Genomic DNA, 21596 nt, shown 5'->3' with positions numbered 1-21596 from the left:
GTATGTGTATATGCGTATGTGCATATCTATGTGTATGTATGTATATATGTATGTGTATAAGTATATGTGTATGCATGTGTATATGTGCATGTATGTGTATATGTATGCATATATGTGTATGTGTATAAGTGTGTGTATGTATGTGTATATGTATATGTGTATATGTATATATGTACATGTATCTGGCCCAACTTCCTCACAGGGTTGTTATAAGCATCAAGAGAGATCAAGGATATTTTGTAAATGTTAAAGCAGCACACACAGTGGATGCAGAGTTGACTTTAGAGCCAGGGAGACCTGAGTTCCAGTCCCATCTCTGATTCATACTAGGCAGTTAGATGGAACAGGGCTAGAGTGCTGCATTCCAAGTCTGGAAGACCCGGGTGTGAGTTCTGTCCCAGATGCTTAGTGTCTGGGTGACCCTGGGCAAGTCACTGAACCTCTCAGAACTTCAGCTTCCTTATCTAGGGGTTGTTGAGAGGGTCAAATGAGATGGCATGAGCAAGCCATGTTGCAAATCTTCAAGTGCTCTGTAGCATGGTTATTATTGTTGTTATTATTTGTTATTATTTGTTAGTACTGGCTGGATGACCCTGGCAAGTGACAACCTCTTAATGATCTAATTGGCTCTTAACGATTATAAATTGCAGAGAAGGTACCAACCTGCATCAGTGGAGAGAGTTTCCTCCCCTGGGAGGCCCCCTATGCCAATGAAATCCTAGTCAAATGCCTATCCTTCTCCTAAAGCATGGCAGCAGTACTCACGTAGCCCTTCTAGGCTTACCAGAGAGCATGGGAGAGGTAACATGAACACTCCCCTCCTCACCTCAAGCTTCCTTCCAGACTCAGCTCATGCAGGATCCTCTGTGGAGTTCCTTGCCTGATTCCCTTGCTTATCAAGACTCCCTCCCTTCTCCTTGAAGGATCATGTCTATACTCAGCTGAGCAATTCTGGGTTCCCTCCAGTAGAGCGTAAGCATCCTGAGAGGGGGCACCATTCCACTTTGTCTTTGTATATGAGGACTTGAGGAATGCCCAATGCAATGCCTAGCACACAGTAGGTACTTAATAATGGCAGGCTGCCTTGAGCTGAATTTAATATAATGAGGCAAATCATGACTTGGGAATGTACTTCCTTTGCAATCTCAAATAGTCACCAAGATGATGCTGTGGTAATTTGGGAGGAATTCAAAAGAAGGTGAGCCTGGAGTTAAGGGTCCAGAGTTCGAGTCTAGATCTTGCCACTTCCTACCTATGTGAACTTGGGCAAGTCTCTTAATGTCTTGATTTTTCTACTTAAATTCTAGGGGTTGGATCCAGTGTGATTCAGTGATGCTGCCTCCCAGTTCAGATGTGCCAGGCATCTGTGACAGGCTTGCCAGGTCACTGGGTATTTCTTGCTTTGGATGCCCCCTCAGATCTTGGTCCTTTGGCTTACCTCAGGTCTGTAGCAGTGTAGCGGCCTTCAACCAGGGATGGGCAAGTGGAGGATGGAGTAAGAGTAGCTGCGCTAAGAGGAGACATGGAAGGATCCCGCAGCAAAGTCACCGACATCTCTGACAGCTTCAGGAGAGAAGAGAGATGTGTTCAGAAGCAGAACACAAGCCCAAGGCACAGAGCTGTGACCAATCCACTCTTCCTCATTTGGCCTTTATTCAGCTCAAGGCATTAGGGTTTCTAGAACCCAATGAGCTCAAATCTAAGGCCCCTAGATCACTGCTGACCCAGATGGGATCAGGAAGAGTCAGACATGACCGGCTGAGCAACAGCGACCACAAACAAATTTGTTGTTGAAAACCCTGAGTCTTAGAAATCATTGCTGGAATCATGTTTCACTTTTTTTTTCCTTTAAAAATGTAACCATGAGGCCTCCCCGGCAGAATGGAGAGACTTTCACAGACCATCTCTCATTGCTGTTCCTGGCCATAGACCGACGGGGGCCTCTGTGGGGGGTTTGAGAAGTGGCATGTTTGCATGTCCATACTGGGGCCACAAGTGGATTGCTTTCTCCTCCAGTCCAGGCCCCAATTACGCCTTCGTTTGACAAAAGGGCCTTTTCCCTGAGGCTAACGTAAGCGGGCGATGGGACAACCCGCATGGACTGCAGCTGGTTTTTTGTTACAGAGCAGGAATTAGGCTGTCTCAGCACTAAATAAATGCTAATTGAATTGGAAATGGAAGGTGACCTTATACTAAATTCTTGGCAATTCTGACAGGCAAAAGGGCAAAGGAGGGATTGTATTGTTTAATAATCCTTGCGTTTCATGTTCATCCAGAGGGGACAGAGCAATTTCTTGGGCAGACAGAGCCCAAGCTGCTAACAATCTTTGCAATATGATGCAGTTTCAAAATGCTGAAGAATCTGCACCCCCCCCCCCCGCCCCCATGTTACTTATATGTACTTATTAGCACTTGAGAGCCATGGCAGAATATTTCTATATTTTAAGGCTGTATTTATGATCACTTGCCAGTTTCTGACCAATTGCTATCAGAAGTAGCTACCTTCAGCAGGGGTGGGTCACAAGGATAAAACAGGCAGGTCCTGGCATGATGGGATTCCAGAGGGGCCAAAATGCTTAATCAGGTAAAAAATGCCACCTCCATCTGCTCCCTGGAGCCCAGAAGCGACATTGGGTTCTGAAATATCGTGTCAGTGTAACCCAAGTTCCAGCAGGTTCTCTTCAATCTGGAGGCCTCCAGGAGGGGCCTGAGGATGGAACGTGTGTGTTTATTGTCTCAGAACCAGCCCAGGTTAATGCAGAAGGGCTTGGCACCCTCTTATTGTTGGTTACTGGTGATGACTCATTATTTGGCCATAGTCACTCATGGCACCATCTAGTGGAGTATTGAGGGACTGGGGTCTCAGCTGGTAGAGAGAAGAACTCCAGTGATGAAATCACAGATATCTTTACTTATTGGAGAATTTACAAAAGTAATAAATGGGTGTGTGTCCTTCTCAATGTTAATCCCGTGTGTACTGTTCTGAGAGTTTACCTGAATACTATCTTTGTCATTCTATTCTTGAAGAGAATCAGTGAGAGAAAACCTTTGTGTCAAAGGAATCTTTGTGTCTAGCGAAATCTGTAATTACTGTTTTTTGAGGAATGAGATACTGGCCAAGCTACCTCATCTCTGGGCTTCAGTTCTTCCCTTCATAACATTTGGGGGTATAGGACTAGCTGGTCTCTGAGTCCTTTACAGGTATAAATCTATGATGCCAGGGCTGAGCTGGCTTCCCTGCTCCACTTTGGGTGGAGAGAAGCTGACCTACTTACTGTCTCCCTGGTCTGGTTCATAGCATAACAGGGTCTAGTTTATTAGGACTTATTCCTCATTCCCAGACCTGATAAAACATAAGTACAATCACATAATCTGTTGAGACACTTGTTCCCCTTGGTTCCATGATGGTAAGTGATGCAGAAACTAGCTTTAATTCACCAATAAAGGGATTTTCATTTTAAAAATTGTGGGGAGGGAGAGGCTAGGTGGTGCAGTGAGTAAGAGCACTGGCCCTGGAGTTGGGAGGACCCAGGATTGGTTCGGGCCTCAGATACTTAACACCCACACACAAAAAAACTGGCCGTGTAATCTCAGGCAAGTTACTTAACCCCAATTGCTTTAAAAAAAATTGTGGGGAGGTCAAATGACTTCTTTCAGATTCTGAAGGCCATTAGCTGGGATGTGCTGAGATGCATTAAAGGGCTCCCTGGCATATGCCAATGCTGTGGTGTTCTCAGGGGCTGGGGAGAACAGGGAGCTTCCCCTCCTACCTTGCTTTCACTGGCACTGACACAGACGTGGCTGTGGGTGTATTCTCTGTTGAAGGTGTGGGTGAGGAGACGGAGGCACTGGGAAGGAAAGGAAAAAGAAGCTTCAGTAAATGACGGGTCCTCCTAGGAGCAGATGCTAGTACAAGATGGGAAGAATGCACATGGTTTGTGCAGGATGGAAAACTCAGGTCACTGGACAGGGAACTTGGCTTTGATGTGAGGCAAGGTCTTAAACAACAGGACTCACTTGTGTGCCCGGCCACTTAAATCCCCACAAGTGAAGGTTTACCCAGTCAACTTCCTTGGTCAACTTCCCAGTCAGAAAGCTGATTTCTCTGTGTTCGCCCCCCCACCCCCGCCCCCTCATACAGGTTGGAATCGATAATTTAGAGGCTCTTTCAGGGTCCCTTCCACCTGCTCAATCCTAAGATTCCATAAACAGAAGATGATGGGGTGGAGCTGAGAGGGGATGGAGGAGGAGCTGTTTCCAGTGTTTACCCTAGAGAAGAGATTTAGGGGAGACAACTTAACTGTCTTAAGTGCCCAAAGGGAGTAGAGACTCTGCTTCAGAGGTGACAGAACCAGACACTGCCCCTCTCTGGGCCTTGGTTTCTCCCTCTGTACAATGGGGTGTCTGGGCTTGATGCTCACTCAACTCTATGACCCCAAAGAGTGTTTAAGCTGAGTTGGCGTTTAGAGCACAGCCACAGGGTAAGCTAGAATGAAGAGGAGCAGAAGCGACAGAGGCAAAGCTTTGGTCCTGGGCAGGGACACAGTGAAGACACTGGCAAGCCTGCTCTTGTCTGGCCGAAGGCAGAGGAAGCTCATTTTTCTGTGTGATGGTGCCATGCAAAGATGTCGTGCCTAGTTACAGGCTTGACAAGATGTCTTCTAAAGGCACTTCAAGCTCTTAAGACTGAATTCCCAAGAGGGAAGGGAGTGCACCCTAACCTTCCCATTCCACGGCTTCACGGTTACTGTTTCTCTCCCTTCAGTCAGATGACTGCAGGGGAACTCAGAGGGGGTCCTTGCCAGGGCATGACGAGGTGCCCTTGCCCCTGGCAGTTTGGAAACCAAAGTGAAGGCTGGCAAACAGCCTTGAGCCTGCGAGTCCCTCAAAGAAGGGCAAACTGTACCTTGGCTGCCAGCTCCTTCTGCCGCTCACTGGGAATGTCGAGGGTTGTTGCGCGGCTCTCCGAGGTGCCATCTGAGAGAGGAGAGGAGACGCAGGAAGTGCTGTGGGACTCGGAATCCTCACTGGAGCAGGGGGATAAGGTCTCCAGGCCCGATCTCTGAGTTGTCTCCAGCTTTTCACGTAGGAGGAGATAATGTCTTGTCTTTTCAACCTTAAAAAAAGAGAATATATTCCAAGTTGTCAGATAGATAAAGTTTCACTTTCCAAAGTGCATTCTGTACATGTCTCTGTGAAATGACATTACGTTCTGGGGCTGGGAGGTGGGTGATAACCATTCCACTCATTTTACAGATGGACAGACTGAGGTCCATTGAGTTTAAGTCCCAATCCACAGGATTAATGCAGGAGTGGGGAGTAAGACTGAGATTTTCTTAGTCTAAAAACAAACTGAGTATCCAAGGCAAGGGCTGTAGAAACAAGCTACTCTCATTTTCAGTCTCTCTGTCACATTTGAGTAACTCTATTCAACAGTGTAATGACGGCACAATGTGAATTAACTTTTTTGCCTTGTATCAGTTACTTGGTGACTGTCACTGATCACCCTAGAACTGTAAAATGACCTTAGAACACAAGAGCCAATGGGCTTCAGAACACAGTCTGGGCTGTGGGAGCCTTCCAGAATGGCCTCTCACTCACAAACTGTCTGTATCCATCCTGAGGCTGCTCCAGAGAGAGGCTTCTCCAGGGCAGTGAAAAACGAACCCACTCAAGAACTCTGGAGAGCAGCTGGTTCCAACCTTGCCTTTGACCCTTCCTCAGCTCAAGGGCTTCCTTTGAAAGGAGGCACCTCAGGGACAGCTAAGTGGTGCAATGAGTAAAGCACCGGCCCTGGAGTTAGAAGGACCTGAGTTCAAATCTGACCTCAGACACTTGGTACTCTTACTAGCTGTGTGACCTTGGGCAAGTCACTTAACCCCAAATGCCCCTCAAAAAAAAAAAGGAGGCACCTCCTGTTCCACCCAGGTGCTAGTGATTTCCCCTCTAAGACTGACTTAGCTCAACTTGGTCAGTATCTTGTATATACCCAATAATGGACATATTGCCTCCCTCAATGGAATGGAACCTTCTTGAGGGCAGAGACTGTCTCATTTTTGCCTAGGTAACCCTGGATCCTACCAGAGCTCCTGGAATACAGTAGGTACTTAATAAATGTTTATTGGTTGATTATTAAACTCTGGACACAATCAATCAACAAGCATTTATTTGTCATTTAATATGCCTGGGTCTTATTTTCCTCATCTGTAAGTTGGGGGTTATAATATCTGTAGCACTTACAGAGGCAGCTGGGAGGTACACTGGCTAGAGCACTGGGCTTAGAATCAGAAAGGCCTGAATTCAAATCCAGCCTCAGACACTTACTAGTTACGTGACTCCACACTTGTCACTTAATTGCTACCTGCCTGAATTTCCTCATCAGAAAAATGGGGATAATAATAGCAGCTACCTGCCAGGGTTGTTGTGAAGACCAAATGAGGTAATAGAGCTTTGTGAACCTTAAAGCGTCATATACATTGGAACAATTTACCATTACCACCACCAGCCTCACCTCCCTGGCTTGTGGTGAGGCCCAAATGATATCCTGCACGTACAGCGCTTTGCAAACCTTAAGGAGCTTAATTGGCAGGTACCTTCTTGCCATGGAAACCACACTACAATTTCTTGGATATCTAGTTTAACTGAGGGGGGTTACAATAGGGTGTGTGGTATGGTAGATACAGGACTGGCCTTGGCATTAGAAAGGCCTGGGTTCATGTTTTGCCTCTGACACATACTGACCATGAGACCCTGGGCAAATGATCAAAGCTCCTCAGTGCCCCTGGCCATACTCCAACACTCGGTGGCACAAACTTGCTGTCCATCTGCATTAATGGAGGGAGTTTTCACATCCAAAATCCTCTATGTTTATGGAATCACAAGTCTGTCCCTTCCCCCATTCTGCAAAAATAAACCCTGAAAAGTGGAAGGGGTGGTTATGAGAATGGCTTCTCACCTCTTGAAGCAGACTTAGCTTCTCAAGCTCCCACTGATGGTCCAAGATGAGGCTGTCACTGCGGGGCCTCCAGCCAGCCAGGTTCTCCTCCCCTCGGACATAGGCGACAGAAGTGTCCAGGACTCGCCGACGTCTTCTTTGCATTCCTAGCAAGAAAGGATCACCCACATTTCAAGGCTCCCACTCTCTCCTTCAGTGGGACCATCATCCAGACTACAGATGGTGACAGAAGTCTGCTCAGTCATTCACCAAATAGCCTGAGGGTGATGGAGCATAAGCCCCAAGTCATGAGTCTAATGATGGGAAGAGGGTGGATGTCTCCAAGGAGGTCCAGCCTCTGCTGAAGAAGAAGCGATTCCCCCTCTAGTAGCCTCTCCCCGGCCCACCCAAGGGACAGCATGACACAGAGCATATCTCTGGAGTGAACATCACCAATGGTGGCCTATTTGGAGTGAATCCAGTGCTGTGGGCACTGGCTGCTAGCACCATGGTCTCAAACAGAACAGATCCTTCTCAGGAAGTGGTCGCACTCAGGAGAGCAGCGAAAGCCATGGGGGCTCCAGAAGGACTGGTCTCCAGGAGAGCTCTGACTCCTTCCTTGTGCTTATAAAAGTGTCAGGCTGTTGGTCAGGCCTGCCCCTCTGAGACCTTCATGACACTCGGCCACAGCAGACTGGTGCTAACTGGGCACAGGCCAAAAGTCTGGATTATCGCCATTAGCTCAAGCTCCTTTCATGAAGATACCAGGGGCCAGATTAACACCAAAAGGGTCTATTCCAATTGAAGACCTGGAAAGTCAATTGAGTCCATAGAATTTTAACCTGAAAAGTCTTCAGATAGCTTCTCTAGGCATCTGGGTTCCTTGAGGTGCCTTTGCTTAGGCAGGGAGGCACAATGACAAGGGTGAGCCTGGACAGCCAGACCCAGGGAAAGGGACTACGACAGATATCTCACCTGGACTTCCGGCATCAGCCACATGGCACAGGCTTAGTTCATATACTCCCGTCACCCGGTTGCTGCAAATGAAAAGGCAACAGCTTTGAGTCTGCTTAAGAACCTTCCATTGCTCCCTCTGGCCCTGGGATAGAGTGTCAACTGCTCAGCATGACATTCGAGGACCCTACCCACCTGGTTCCAGCCTGTACTTAGAGGTTTCTTGCATACTCTATGCTGTGCCAAGCTTTCTGGCCTGCTGTTCCCTGAATTCCACCTTTTGTCTTTTGCCTCCATCCCCTGGCACAGGCTTTTCCCCAAGCCTAGAAAGCACCCCCAGCTTCCTTCAAGGTTCAGCTCAGATGCCAGCTCCTCCAGGGAGTCCTTCCCAATCCCCCCCAAGACAGCATGTATGTGCCTGTCTGTGCACATCCCCAGCAGAACATAAGCTTCTGGAGGCCAAGGACTACTTTTCATCTTGCCATTATATGGACACCCCAGCACCTTGCACAGTGCCTGGTGCTTATGCAGACAAGATGGAGGATTTTTTATTGAGCCCTGGAGACTCCTGCTTCCAAATATGGAGCAAGCCATATCTGATACCAGACAAAGCATGGAAAAATGGGAGGGGAAGCACAAGACCGGAGAAGGGCAGATGTTACTGTGAGTTTCAAAAAAGGCAGGAGAGCAGAATCTCTTTTTTTTTTAAGCAATCAGGGTTAAGTAACTTGCTCAAGGTTACACGGCCAGTTATTTCTGGGTGTGGTGCTGAGTATCTGGGCCCGGATTTGATCCAGGTCATCCCGACACTGGAGCCGGTGCTCTTACTCGCTGAGCCACCTGACCGCCCTGGAGAGCAGAATCTCAATATTACATAGGCCAGTGAGCTCGACTTTGATTCCTGGGAAAATTCTGGAAAGGACCATGGGAAGAGCTGAAATGGTTGGAGCAGTGATGACAAGGGCCAACCTGGCTTCTTCAAGCACAGGCCACACTAGCCTGGCCTCATTTCCTTTCATGGCAGGACTACTAAGCCAGCAGATGTGGATGCAGCATACCTAGATTTTAGCAAAGATTTTGATTATGTATTTGAACTAATTTTCATGGAGAAGGTTGGGAGATAGGACTTAGATAATAATTCAGTTAGATAGTCAGTGGTTGGATGGCCACCCACAAAGCATAATGTGCAGTGGGTAGTGTCCCAGGAATGCGGCCTTGGTCCTATGCAATTAAACATTTTGATCAATGATTGTGTCTAAGGTGGAGATGGTGTGCTCATCCCATTCACAGATCGAACAAATCTGGGAGGGAGTTAAGAACTACTACAATGGAGGACAGAGTCAGGATCTAACCACATCATGGCAGGCTGGAGCGCTAGGCTTGATCTAACGTGATGAAATTTAACAGGAATCAAAGTGAAGTCCAGCACTTGAGTATAAAAACATCAGCTCATCCAACAGAAGGTGAGGGAGGCATAGAGAGAAGTTTTGAAAAAGATCTGAGGGTTTCAGTGGACTGCAAACTCCATTAGAGTCAGTAAAGTGATATGGTAGCCAGAAAAGCTAAGGGAATCTGGGGCCATAGTAAGAGAAGAGCTCCTAGGAATAGGGAGGTGATAATCCCATTGGTCTCTGCTCTCATCAGACCTCTTCTGAAACAGTGTTCAGTTTTGGACATCAGTGTTCAGGAAGGACGTTGATAATCCAGAGAGTTTTGGGAAGAGGGCAACCAGGACATGGAAAGGCCTTGAGTTTGTGATATGTTGATAGGGTGAAGGACATGTCATGGAGCAGAGAAGATAAGGGGGTTGAAGATGGTTGGGTGTGAGTCCTGGAAGGGCTGCCATGTGCAAGATGGAGACTCATTCTGTTTGGTCCCAGAGGGGAGAACCAGGTGCAGCCAATGGGTGCCAGCTGAAAAGAGGCTAATTTAGCCTTGATGTTAATCAAAATTTCATGAGTGTTGCTTGAATAGGACTGGATTACTTCTCTTCTACAGCTCACACATCTGGCAGATACTAAATCCCATAACAAAAATAATGGTGACAAGATAGTTTGTGTTTCTTTTTCTAAAGAACAGAAAATTCATTTGCTGGCTATTGAGAAGATGAATTTTAATCTGGGAGCTGGGACATCAAAGCAATCCTTCCTGTTGCCAGCATCCCAGAGGCCACTCTAAGGGTCAGCTAGCCTAGAACTGATGGGTTATGGGATCTGAATAATGCAGAAGGCTATGTGTCTAGCTTGACCGTTCCTACTGACTCTTGTCGCTTCTCAGAGGCCCTGATCATGAAGCCTGTGTTCTTTGTTATAGAGTCATTGAATCTTAACAATAGCAAAGGGCCCTAGAGGCCATCCACGGCGACTTATCTGAGATGAAAGAAAACTTACAGATCTCTGCAGTAAGTGCCATATTTTCACCTTTCTTTGCATTTTTCTTCGTATCCCCAGCACGTAACTTGTGGCCTGGCACATAGTAAATACTTCCTAAATAAATGCTTGTTGACCAACTGACAACATCTTTGCTAAGGCATCTCTTGGCTAATGTTTGAAACAGCTCATTTGATGACCCTTTTAGGGCACAGCATCTGTGGTCCATGTCATGAATCAGAGATCTAGACAGTGAAGGGAGTTTAGAGACCATTAAGTCTGGCCCTCTCATTTTACAGATACCCAGAGAAGGTTAGGTGACCTGTTCAGGGTTACACAGTTGGTCAGTGTTTGGGGCAGGATTTGAAGCCAGGCCCTCCTGTCTCCATATCTATCTACTCTGTTGGACTGTTATCTTAGTGACCTAAATTTGCCACGTGTGTGGGAAAGAATCAATTCTATAATTCACTTAGAAGACTTTCGCTGATCCCCAATAAGCCTTTTGCCAAACCATTTTTGGATGACTCTTAGGGGTTCTTGGAAGTGTCCTCTGCTTCTTGGGTCCTTGGGTATAGTTCTGTTCTGGTCACTCCTTTTCTCTGCTAGGGCTCTTGACCGCATGACATTGACCATTCCATAGATGCCCATGAGCATAGCCATAACTCATAACTTTCCAACCCTGGGGTCCAATACATTGAACACAGAGCCACAACTAATAATTGGTGTCCCTAGAGTAGGACAAAATGTTTCTGATGAAAATGGCACAAAACACACCATGAAACCCCTCTGGGGGTAGATGTAGATGGTGAGGAACAGGGAGGAGCTCCCTGGGGAAGTGAGAAGGGCCCCATCAAGCAGCTTCCTATGTTCACACATTATTCTTATGAAGTCAGTGCTAAACTTGGCTGTTTCTATGCTGCTAAGGGACTATGAAGGCTATTGGCTATCTTCTGAATGTAGGTGCTCTGGGCTTCCTACCCTAGTTATCACTCTAATCAATGGCCTTTTCCAACTTCTCTCCACCAATGCTCAAAGCCATGCAATGTGTTTGTAACAGAGGCAGAGATATGGAAACCAGCTCCCCATTTCTATCCCACTATGACCAGAAAGTCTTCTAGAGGAGGCCCCACTGGATGGTGGGCACTAGCCCTTCAATATGGTGCATTTGGTGACTGGAATCACTTCTTACTGAGTGTTTCCCACCTTCCTAAGGGGACAGCCACAAGGAGGACCTTACCTCTCAGAGGCTCGCAGGCTCCCGCTGCCAAACAGGTTGCGAATGGAACGAGATGCTGGGAGCTTAGCATCCCGGGAGTAGAACACCATGCAGAAGTCTTTGGTGATCACAGCAGGCTGGGTACAATTCTCCATCTGAAACACAGCAGGGAAACTCAGAGAAAGCAGAGAGAGACACAGTGAGGGTGGAGGAGTGGATGGCTGCCAATCACCACGGACTGGACAATGATGGCCTTTGCCTCAGTGCCACCTGCTTTCAATGGGCACACTGCATCACATCTCCACTCACAGACTGGGGGGGGAGGTACCCCAGTCCCTTCAGGTCTTTGGACTCTTTTATCACAGGGGATCTTTGATGGTCTCAACAGTCCCTTTCAAACTTGAGGCCACTGTCCCTCCTTCATCTTGTAAGTGGAGTGTCCTAGAAATGAGCAATGCTTTTTAAAGATGATGTTCCATGAGTAGCCTTTCCTCTGCATCTCTCCATGGAGGCTTCTTGTGCTTTCTTTCATGTGTCTGCCTGAACAAAGGGCACCGAGATGGGTCTTAGTGCAGCTCACCTTCAGGCTGACAAATGGTTCAGATAGTTGTTTCTGGAATAAATGAATTCAGCACATGCCTCTGAATGATGGATAGCAGATTTCTTTCTTACTGACCTAATTTTTAAAATAACCACATTCCAAAGTTGATGTGATCTTAGAAATTATCTAAGAGAGAGAGGGTGTCGTATTGTAAAAAGAGACCAGGCTTGGAATCCCATCTCTGATGCCTAGGTAGATGGTTATGGGAAAGTCACTTAAATGCCCTGGGCCTCAGTTTCCCCACCTGTAAAATATGGATAGGCATATGTCTAGAACTATCTCACAGAATTGTTGGAAGGATCATATGAGATAAGATTCATAAAGTATTTTATAAACCTTAAATGCTTGTAAATTGTAAATGTCCAGCTATTGTGGTCTAATTGAACTCTTTCTTCTATAGCTGAAGAAACAAGGCTAGAGGGGCCAATGGCTTTGTCCAGGGTCATTTGCATAGGTAATTAGTGGCAGAGTGTGGGTCTCTAACCCAGGTTCCTAAGACAAGTCTCCTGCACACTCTATTGTGCTACATCTTGGATTATATTCTTTCCAGATGTTGTAAGATCTACACTGTGATTTTATCTTTAACTGAAAGTCATGTGATGTGAAATATGAACATTTAATCTCTTCCTTGTCAGCCTTTCTAGAGGTTGTCAAGGCTCATAGGCATCACTTCATCTACATTCACAAATCCCTGTGACTCATTTACCCGTTCCCTTCCTCTGCTGGGCTAGCTTTCCCAGGTGCAGACAGAGAGGGTGCTGGATCTGGAATCATTGGTTGGGATTTGAGATCTTGATTTTTATTTCCACTTTCTGACATTTCTGAGCTTCCCTGAGATCTAAACCCTGTGGGGTGTTGGGAGATCAGAGGTAACCAACACCAAGCATTTGGGTCCCAGGGCTGCCTCCATTGGGCTACTGATGGACTCTGGGTTGTTGCTCTGGGAAGAGGTCAAGTTCCTTGCCTCAATATAAGCAGATAGTGTCATGTAGATCTTCTCGCGGTAAGGAGTGACCCGATTCAGCAGGAGGGAATTGTGCATAGAGCTGTCCCAAGCAGCTTCAAACTGGTAGAAGGTCCTGAAAAGAAGGAAAGATAGGTAAAAACCCCACATGGGTAAAAACCCAGGCACACTTGGAGGCAGGGGCCAAACATGCACACAAACACGTGGACACACACATGTGTGACTGGCAGATGTAGTTGCCCCAGAGCGCTGAGGCAATGAAGCCTTCCAGAAGGAGGGGAGGCCAGGCTCCCATGTGACCCCTCGCCAGGAGGCTTGGGGATGGGGCAAAAGGTGAACGAAAAGGAGCTGTGGAGGGCTGGAATATTAGAGCACCTGGTACTTGGACAGCGATGGAAATGCTCTGAATGAGATGGAGGGAGATATGAAGGGTCAAAGAGGGGAGAGAGGGAAGGCATCAGGCTAAATAGAAAGGGGCCCAATCTCCTCACTGCAATACAGCCTGAGGAGGCCTGAGGAGGGGAAGTAACTGGCCCAAATGTCCACAGGGGGTCACGGCGGCAGAGCTGGGATTTGGACTTCACTTCTAGGACCCCAAATCCAGCAAAGGCTCCCGTATGCCCTGATTTTTCTGCCAACAATGGGGTAGTGGGGAAAGGAAGATGAGAGAGTCCAAGATAGAGAAAAGAAAGACTGAGAATGAGGATAGAGGAGGGAGAATGGGCCAAAGGAAGTTGTGAAGGGCACAGAGATAGGGAAAGATAGATAGGGACAGAGAGACAGAAAGAGATAGAGAGAGGTAGAGATAGAGAAGAGACAGATAGATAGAGTAACAGAGGTGGAAAGATAGAGAAAAACCAAGACAAAGAGACAGAGACAGACAGGCACACAGGGAAAAAGAGAGAGGGACAGAGAGGCAGAGAGACAGAAAGAGATAGAGATATAGAGAAGAGACAGAAACTAAGCGTGACAGAGAAGATGAGAGACAGAGAGTGACAGGGAGACACAGAGACAGAGGGTGACAGAAAGAGCTGAGAGACAGAGAGAGATCAGAAAGATGACTAAAGCCTCAGAGAACTGCCCAGGCATGGGGGATGGTGGCACCTTTTGCCCCTCTGACTGAAACCAAATGACTTTGTAGCAGCAACACTCCAGGGAACCATTTCTGCAGTCAAACACAAATCATCAAACAGCCACCTTCCTTCCAGGGGCTGGAAGAACTCTGAGCTGTGTGAGGATGTTCAGAATGGAAACCAGGAGGGAGACCCCGCTTCTTCCTCTTGGGCACCTTGGCCCTCTTTTTGGTTTTCCTTTCAGTGGGAATCCCAGCCCTGCAAAGGTCAGAATCCATCTTGCGTGATTTGAGAATAAAATTTCTCCAAGAGGGAAGATGCCCAGGAGCTGCCTTCCGGAAATCAGGGGAAAGGCTCATTTCTGATGAAGGTAGAGCTGGGGCAATGGGAAAGCCCCGGGTTTACAGCAAATCGTCCTGGGTTTGAATCACAGCTTTTTTGAATTAGAGTGCTAGGATATTGGAAGGGTCCTCTCCCTTCTCTGAGCCTGTGTTTCCTTCTCTGTCAAATGAGAGGCTCTGCCTCAACCAGCCATTCCAGTTCTAGGTGGTGCCAGTCCTATGAGGTGCTCCAGGTTCCCATTTTTAAAGTCTAAAGGAAGCACAGGGCTTTGTACATTCTTCTCTTTGCACATTGTTTCTTTCTCTTACCAGTGAAACATCAGTTGAATGATCTCTCTGAAGGTCCCCACTCAACCCATTCTTGAGAGGATCACTTTATCTTTTGCAATCCTTTCTATCAGACTGGAGAGGAGGTGTGGTCTATGGGAGAGCCAGCCTCAGAGCCAAGGAGATGTGAGGTCCAATTCAGCCTCAGACATATACTGGTTGTATAATCCTGGGCCCATCATTTCAACTTTCTTGCACCTGTATAAGATTCCAGGCTGCAGAGGAGGGGCTGACCTGTGTTAGCTGAAGGAGCTGTCTAGTTAATGAAATCACAGGTTCAGCACCCTTCTCTTCCTTAGCTTCTGAGAATGCCCATCAAATGTCTGGCTTTCTTCCATCTTGTATGCCTGCTATATATGCTTTTCTCTCTATATACATTATTCCCCCTTGCTAGATTGAGAGCTTCCTGAAGGCAGGGACTCTACCATTTCTATATTTGTCTCCTCATCCCTTAGCTCAATGCCTGAAACATAATAGGTTTTTAATAAATGCTTGTTGATTGATTGCTTGACTGATGTTTAAACCCTAAGAGATGAATCCTTGGATCTAGGTAAAACCTTTGGTTTCTTTTCTTTACTTTAAGATGAGGGAACTGGAGTCACTGAGCCAGCAATATTGTCCAGGGACATTGAAGATTCTCATATCCAGATATTCTTAGAGTTACAGTATCACCAATGTCAGAGATAGGAGAGACTTTGGGCATCATTTAGTCTAATGGTTTCAATGAATATTGCCCTCTGATGGTTAACCCAGGCTATAGGATCAAGACTTTGGAAGGTTCCCCATTCTTTTGGAGGGAGCAACATTCTGGGCATAGTATTTTCTGAATTATAGGTTGTATCCCTAAAGTTGGAAGGTTGTTACCCACTCTTACCCCAAGGTCACAATCACATCATGCCCCATCATTCCCAAATAGCATGGTTTCCAAATTCTTGGCCCATTCTTGAGCTATAGGGGAGTCATCCATTTTTAGTGCTATGCATATGCCTCAGTTCAAAATGTCTAGGATTTGCCTTCAAAATTTCTTGAGGTTCTCCTATCAGAGTCCTCAAGCCTTCTCCTGGTTTCCATCTGATTGTCCTCCAGAAGACATGGTTCAAAGACACTTTAACACCAACATTCCATTACCAACAACACAAAAGTTAAGCCCAGCCAAAACCTCTTTAGGAAGAACAGGCAGTGTCAGCAAGAGTTCATTGACTCAGTCCCATCCAGTTTCCAAGGACAGGTCTCACCAGTTCTTTGTAAAGTGAGTTTGGGAGGGCATTTAGGCACAGACAGCTAGATCATTAGCCTATTCTAGATGCCACAGTTGAATGACAGGAGGTCTGGGATCTCAAACAAATCAGGGACATGGAACTACAAAGAAAAACCAAGATGGGGACCACAGTCAAACACGAATCACTTTAAGGGGGGTGGGTAGTTCCAAAGGAAAGGTTATAAGGAAAGTGGGATTCAGAGAAAACAAGAGTAGATAGAGCAAGAAAAAAAATTAAAAAACAGAAAAAATTAAGAAAAAAGAAGGGTACAGACCAAGCAAGTGCGGAAGAGAAAAGTGAGGTTATACCTAGTGTCATTTCCGAATGAAATGCTATAGGTGGGAGGCAGCCCGGGACACATACACGGACACACACAGAAGAAATTAAAATGTCAGAACACACCGTCCAAATGGTGTCCAGTGAAAAGAAGCTAACTCCAAAAAATCACGAAGTGTGTACATGACAAAATGTGAGCCATGTCCAGTCATGGGTTTTGGCGTGGCCAGATATGTGGAAGAATGTGCATCAACAGGTAGCCGGATATGGCCAGCTATGCAAAGGACAAATGACTTCATCTTGTTTTCCAAAGCCCCAAACCTGGACAGACCATTTGCATTCCATATCAAGGCAGCTGGAGGAGGAAAGAACTAAGGGAACTTGGGTTCATGTTCATGGGGTTGTGGGTGTAGCCACAGGACCCTACCCAGAACCCTAGCCTTAGTCCTTCTGGACTACCCCCCTCCCCTTTACTCCCATGCTGAGAGGTGTACATTCTCTGGAGGGCCAGAATGAGATCGTGGGGAGCTTGGGATAAAAGTGACTCAAAGACAGGAAGACATTCAGGAGTTGATTTCCATAACCACCACCAGCAGCAGCAGCACAAAGACTTCATTTCCAAGAAAGGCATATCAACACCAATGCTCATAATCAGTATCAAAGACATAGACAGTCAGAGAGGCGTAAGACCCCAAGGGCTAAGGACCTTCTGTGGTGAAGAAATCACAAAACAGTCAATTCAAGAAGACAGGGGAGAAAAGTAGGCTGATTCATAAGACAGAGGACAAAATGCCTGACCTGGAAGTGACCTTGTGATCACCCAGACCAAACCAAGCCTGAATGAGGATCCTCTAGTAAGTCATCACCCAGTGTTTGCTTGAAGACTTCCAAGGAGTGGAAGCTCACCACCTCCCCAGGTAGCCTATTTCACCTTGCATTAGGAAGCTTCTCTTGCTAAACCCGGCTCTCTACTGCTTTTACCCTAGTCATATCCTCTGATATAAAGACTTGAAGACAGACATCATATCCCAAGTTAAACATTCTGGTCTCCTTCAACCCAGCCTGGTAAGGCAGGCTTTCCAATCCACCTTCCTCTACACATAATCTGACTTGTCAATATTCACCTGAAAAAACAACCAAACCAATGTTTCAGCTGTGGTCTAGCCAGGTCAGAGAAGGGGGGGGGGGATAATCATAGTCTTCTATATACAGTGCTTCTCTTAATGAAACCTAGGACAGGATTTGTTTCATGGCTTACTAGTTTGGATTTCCGTGTCTCAGGGCATTCCTATCCTCAGCATGGCCCCCTTCTCTAGGACTCTCCAGAGAGTTGTGTTTTTTTGCAGGATCTTTGAGTCAGAAGGGACCTCCAAGGCAGCTAGTTGGTCTGATTTCCTAAAGTGTCTGACTTTCAGATTTCAACCAGAGACCATTCTAATCCTTCTTTACCTCTCACCAAGATGGTCAGGAATTCCTGGTGGCAGCTATTCCCATTTTGTTTGTTTTATTTTTGTTTTTGTTCTTAAATCTCTGTGCTACCACTCAGTTCTGGATATCTGGCCTTCAAAGACATTTTGACTACAAGATACAAATACTTGGAGTCTTGTGACCAAAGCTGTCTGCCTTATCTACCTGCTTTATGGCAGTGTTAATTGGCTTCTCTACCCTATTAACTCACCCAGAGACCTATCTCCCTCCAAACTCATCCAACCTCATTTCTCTTCCACTCTCCTGACCTCACCTCACTGATAAAAAGGGGCCTCCACTGTTCCTTGACCAGTGAAACAATGGCTTTTAACTAAATCACAATTCTGAGTCAAGGAGACAGAAACATGGGAACATTCCATTTTCAGGGTTGTTAAAAAAAAAAAGAAGAAAATGTCGTTAAAAAAAAGAGAGCCACACCTTTGCTCAGTGGGCCCATGTTTATTTAAAACATACCAAGCCTCGGGTTCAGGAATTTGAATGTGAAGGATATACTTTGAGCTAACCAACCATTGGTCATTACTGGGCAAGCTTCCTACCTGTTCCTTTGCAGATGCTCATATTTTTCCCATCCAAAGCTTTGCTCTGGCAGAAGATGGTGCTGGTGATCAAAGGTGACTAGACAATGCTGATTTAACTGGCCTTGGTCTTATGGAATGATGGGGAGTCAAGAACCAAGGTGAGTTTTTTTGTTTTTTCAGAGATGCTGTTTGCCGACCACATTTCTTTCATTATTCTCCCTCATTACAGTGTGCTCAAGGCTGGCATACATACTATATTTTAACAAGATATTTAAGAGATCTGCCTCAAGTCCATTTTGTTACTTCCCCAATATGAACAAATGGGAACCAGAAATGACCTTGGGATTTCATTAATACCCAGTCTACTTTGTGTACATGGCATCATTAGAGGGAGGGGCTGGTTCAGTGGAATGACTGAACTGAGGAGCTGTGTGGGCTCTGTGGAATATGGCCTGAAACTACTAGTTTCTTTCTGTCTTTCTCCATCTCCTTTAAGACCAGAAGAAACAGGAACCCCACCAAAAGAACAGAATGAAGGGTGGAACAAGGGGGAAAAAATCCACAAAGACAAACCCAAAATACATGTGAGTCAAAAACAGGCCAATTGCAGTCAACTGAGTGAAAATGGGTCCAGCAACCAAAGAGATTCTGGCATCCTGGGTGGATTGAAATAGATTGTTTTGTGTGATGTAACAAGAAATGTGTCAGATTTGGTATTGGGAGAACTGGATTCAAATCCTGCTTCTGACACTCACTAGTTATGTGACCTTGGGCAAGTGACTCCCTCTCTCTAAGCCCCCATTTCCTCAGCTGTTTCTAAAATTCTAAAGTGTTATTGAGTCAGTAAGAGTAAGGTATAGGATGGGAGCCCAGGCACTTTGACTGTAGATCTAGGGACTCTGCACAGTGTCCTCAAAAGTGAGGCATGGAAAGCCAGTCAGTTAAGGACATAAAGCTTGTCTTAGGAAGCCCTCAGTTCTGTTTTCTCTCCCACAGCTCATAGAAGAGATCTTGGAGAGCTAGTCTGAGTCACTTTACAGATGGGAAAACTGAGGCTTAGAGAGATGAAATGGTTGGATTCAAACCACACAACAAAAAAGAGGCAGAACTCACTCTTGACCGCAGGCCTCCTAATTTCTTATTTGTAGCTCTCTTTTTCTTTAGCCAGAAATTCAACCCTGCATTCCTTTAGCTGGAGACAGAAGCTGATCTATTAAACACTTTCATGATAAAGTATCAATGTCTTTTGAATGAGTTCCCATTTACTAGGAGAATGTAAGCCCCTTATGGGCAGGGACTGTTTTTGTTTTGTTTGCCCAGTGCCTAACACAAAGTAAGCTTGGGACACAGTCGGAAATTAATAAGAACTTGCGGGATTGGGTTCTAGTATTTCAGGAGAGGACACAGCAGGAGGAGGGCAAAGAAAGGATCCATCTTCAACAGTCAAATTTCATGCACTGGGCTCCCAAGGCAAGGGAGAGACATAGCGGGTAGGCTGCTGCTCACTTGTCTAAATATTCTGACAAGGTCTAGGCCTTAGATGAGAAGCTGCGTTCTATTACATGTATGGTATCTCCACGTATGATCATTTGTAATTACAGCAAACATATGACATTCTCTCAAGGGACCTGTTCTTGATGGGTATCAACCAGTCGTTAGCTGACCTAGAAATAGGAACCCCAAAACAGTTTTTCACGAATGCATAGGCCCTCACCTCATTGTTTACTCTGCAAACCATGTTCCAGTAACAACGTCAGGGAAACAGTGCATTCCAGGTGGCATTTCCCTATTCTCTCATCAACTCAGTGGAGTAAATCAAGATTATAAGTACAACAAACCAATGATACATTCACACCCTCCACAAATAGATTTGCAAAGTTTCTGGGCAGGTATCCTTTGACCTCAGAGCTACGTCAGAGCTGCATGAGGCCATTGGTATGAACAAAGAGGACTCAACATTTAAGAGCAGATCCAGCACTTAGGGACCATAAATAGCATGCTGAAGAGCTGGAAAGGAGGGATGGAAAAGTGTTGGCCTCCCATCCCGAATCTTGGCTATGAGATCTGCACAATCCAGAAAAGTCCTGTCCCAGTGGTGTCTTTCTTGGGCCTTTCTCATTGCAGGGGATAGAGCATTGGGCCTGGAATCTGAGAGACTTGGATCCAAACCCCAGCTTTGCCACTTTCTGTCTTGGGCACATCACCCAACTCCTGGGGCCTCTGTTGCTTCTTTGGTAAACTAAGGGAATTGGACCAGTTGATTTCCAGAGCCCCTTTCAATTCTAAAACTATAATGTTAAGTCATAGGGGTTCTTTGTATCCAATCAACAAACCCAAGACTTCTATTAAGAAGTCCCCTCTTGTTAGTCTTATAGCATTCACAGGCCTGGTTTGGGTGACAGAAATAGGCTCCACTAGCCAAAATGAGGAGTCTGCCAGGATTGTCAGACTGGAAGGTGCTTCATCAACCTAGGACAGGGATTGGCTATTTGGGGGAGCTTCCTTCCTGTATCTGCCCATGCACTGGGCTCTCTGACCAACAGGGAAGAAGCCTCCCTGATCAGCCTCCTAGAGTGGGCTGATCAAGTCCTGACCAGCACCTCAGGGGACACATTTTCTTGGGTGACTGAACTAGAAAAAGGCAGCCTGGGGGGATGATCAGAGCTCTGGTCCACCAGCTGGAAGAACTCAGTTCAAGCTTGACTCTGCCCATATACTAGCTGTGTGACGAGGACAATTTGATTCTTTCTAGGTCTCAGTTTCCTTATTTGTAAAATGAAAAAGCCTCAATGCCATCTATATCAATATTGGTACTTGTCTTCTCTGTCTTAGGAGGTCATCAGGGAGCTTTCATTCATAGATCAGGAAATATTTGTATCCCTGGTACCAGACAAAGTAGGTGTTTAATAGATGCTTATTGATTGATTGACTAATTGGTTGATAAGACTTCTAATCCCTCTATATACAGAATCTCACAAGAACCCCATATGAGGTAGGTACTGTAGGGATTATTATGCCCATTTTACAGATGAGGAAATGAACCCTGAGAGGTCATGACTTGCCCAAGGTCACCCCACTAGGAAGCATCAGAAATCACATTTGAATTTGGACCTGTGCCCACTCCAAGGGCAGGGTTCTTTCTAGTCTCCAACAGTGGGGTGAGGACCACTGGGATTTCACTCCCTTAGCAATGTACTTCTGAGCCCCAACCTTGCCCTCACTTTTGGGTATCCCCAAAGTCTTAATGTAATTTAGGCTTAAAATGGCACTGGGACT

The 21596-nt window shown here is 46.1% G+C and overlaps 1 protein-coding gene across 16 annotated transcripts in view; it reads right to left on the bottom strand.

The window, feature by feature from the left end:
- The window catches only part of KIF1A (kinesin family member 1A), a 187690-nt gene that overhangs the window by 11731 nt on the left and 154363 nt on the right, over positions 1-21596 (bottom strand). For 12 of the 16 annotated variants that reach the window (XM_069083392.1, XM_069083395.1, XM_069083399.1 and 9 more), the window contains 7 exons: positions 13039-13153; positions 11495-11628; positions 7910-7971; positions 6956-7101; positions 4907-5116; positions 3771-3848; positions 1439-1563 (listed from right to left, as the gene is read on the bottom strand). In XM_069083392.1, the coding sequence (XP_068939493.1) occupies positions 1439-1563; positions 3771-3848; positions 4907-5116; positions 6956-7101; positions 7910-7971; positions 11495-11628; positions 13039-13153 (870 nt within the window). Of the gene's footprint in view, positions 1-1438; positions 1564-3770; positions 3849-4906; positions 5117-6955; positions 7102-7909; positions 7972-11494; positions 11629-13038; positions 13154-16346; positions 16371-21596 lie in introns of all 16 variants that reach the window. The other 4 variants (XM_069083394.1, XM_069083400.1, XM_069083402.1 and 1 more) reach the window with 1 other exon arrangement.

The sequence above is a fragment of the Petaurus breviceps genome, unplaced genomic scaffold (assembly GCF_028583685.1).
Source record: "Petaurus breviceps papuanus isolate PSGF00001 unplaced genomic scaffold, PetGlider_PUasm1.0 173, whole genome shotgun sequence".
NCBI classification, from domain to species: Eukaryota; Metazoa; Chordata; class Mammalia; order Diprotodontia; family Petauridae; genus Petaurus; species Petaurus breviceps.
The sequence above is the reverse complement of the archived record's forward strand: the minus strand, read 5'-3'. Positions and strand labels throughout refer to the sequence as shown.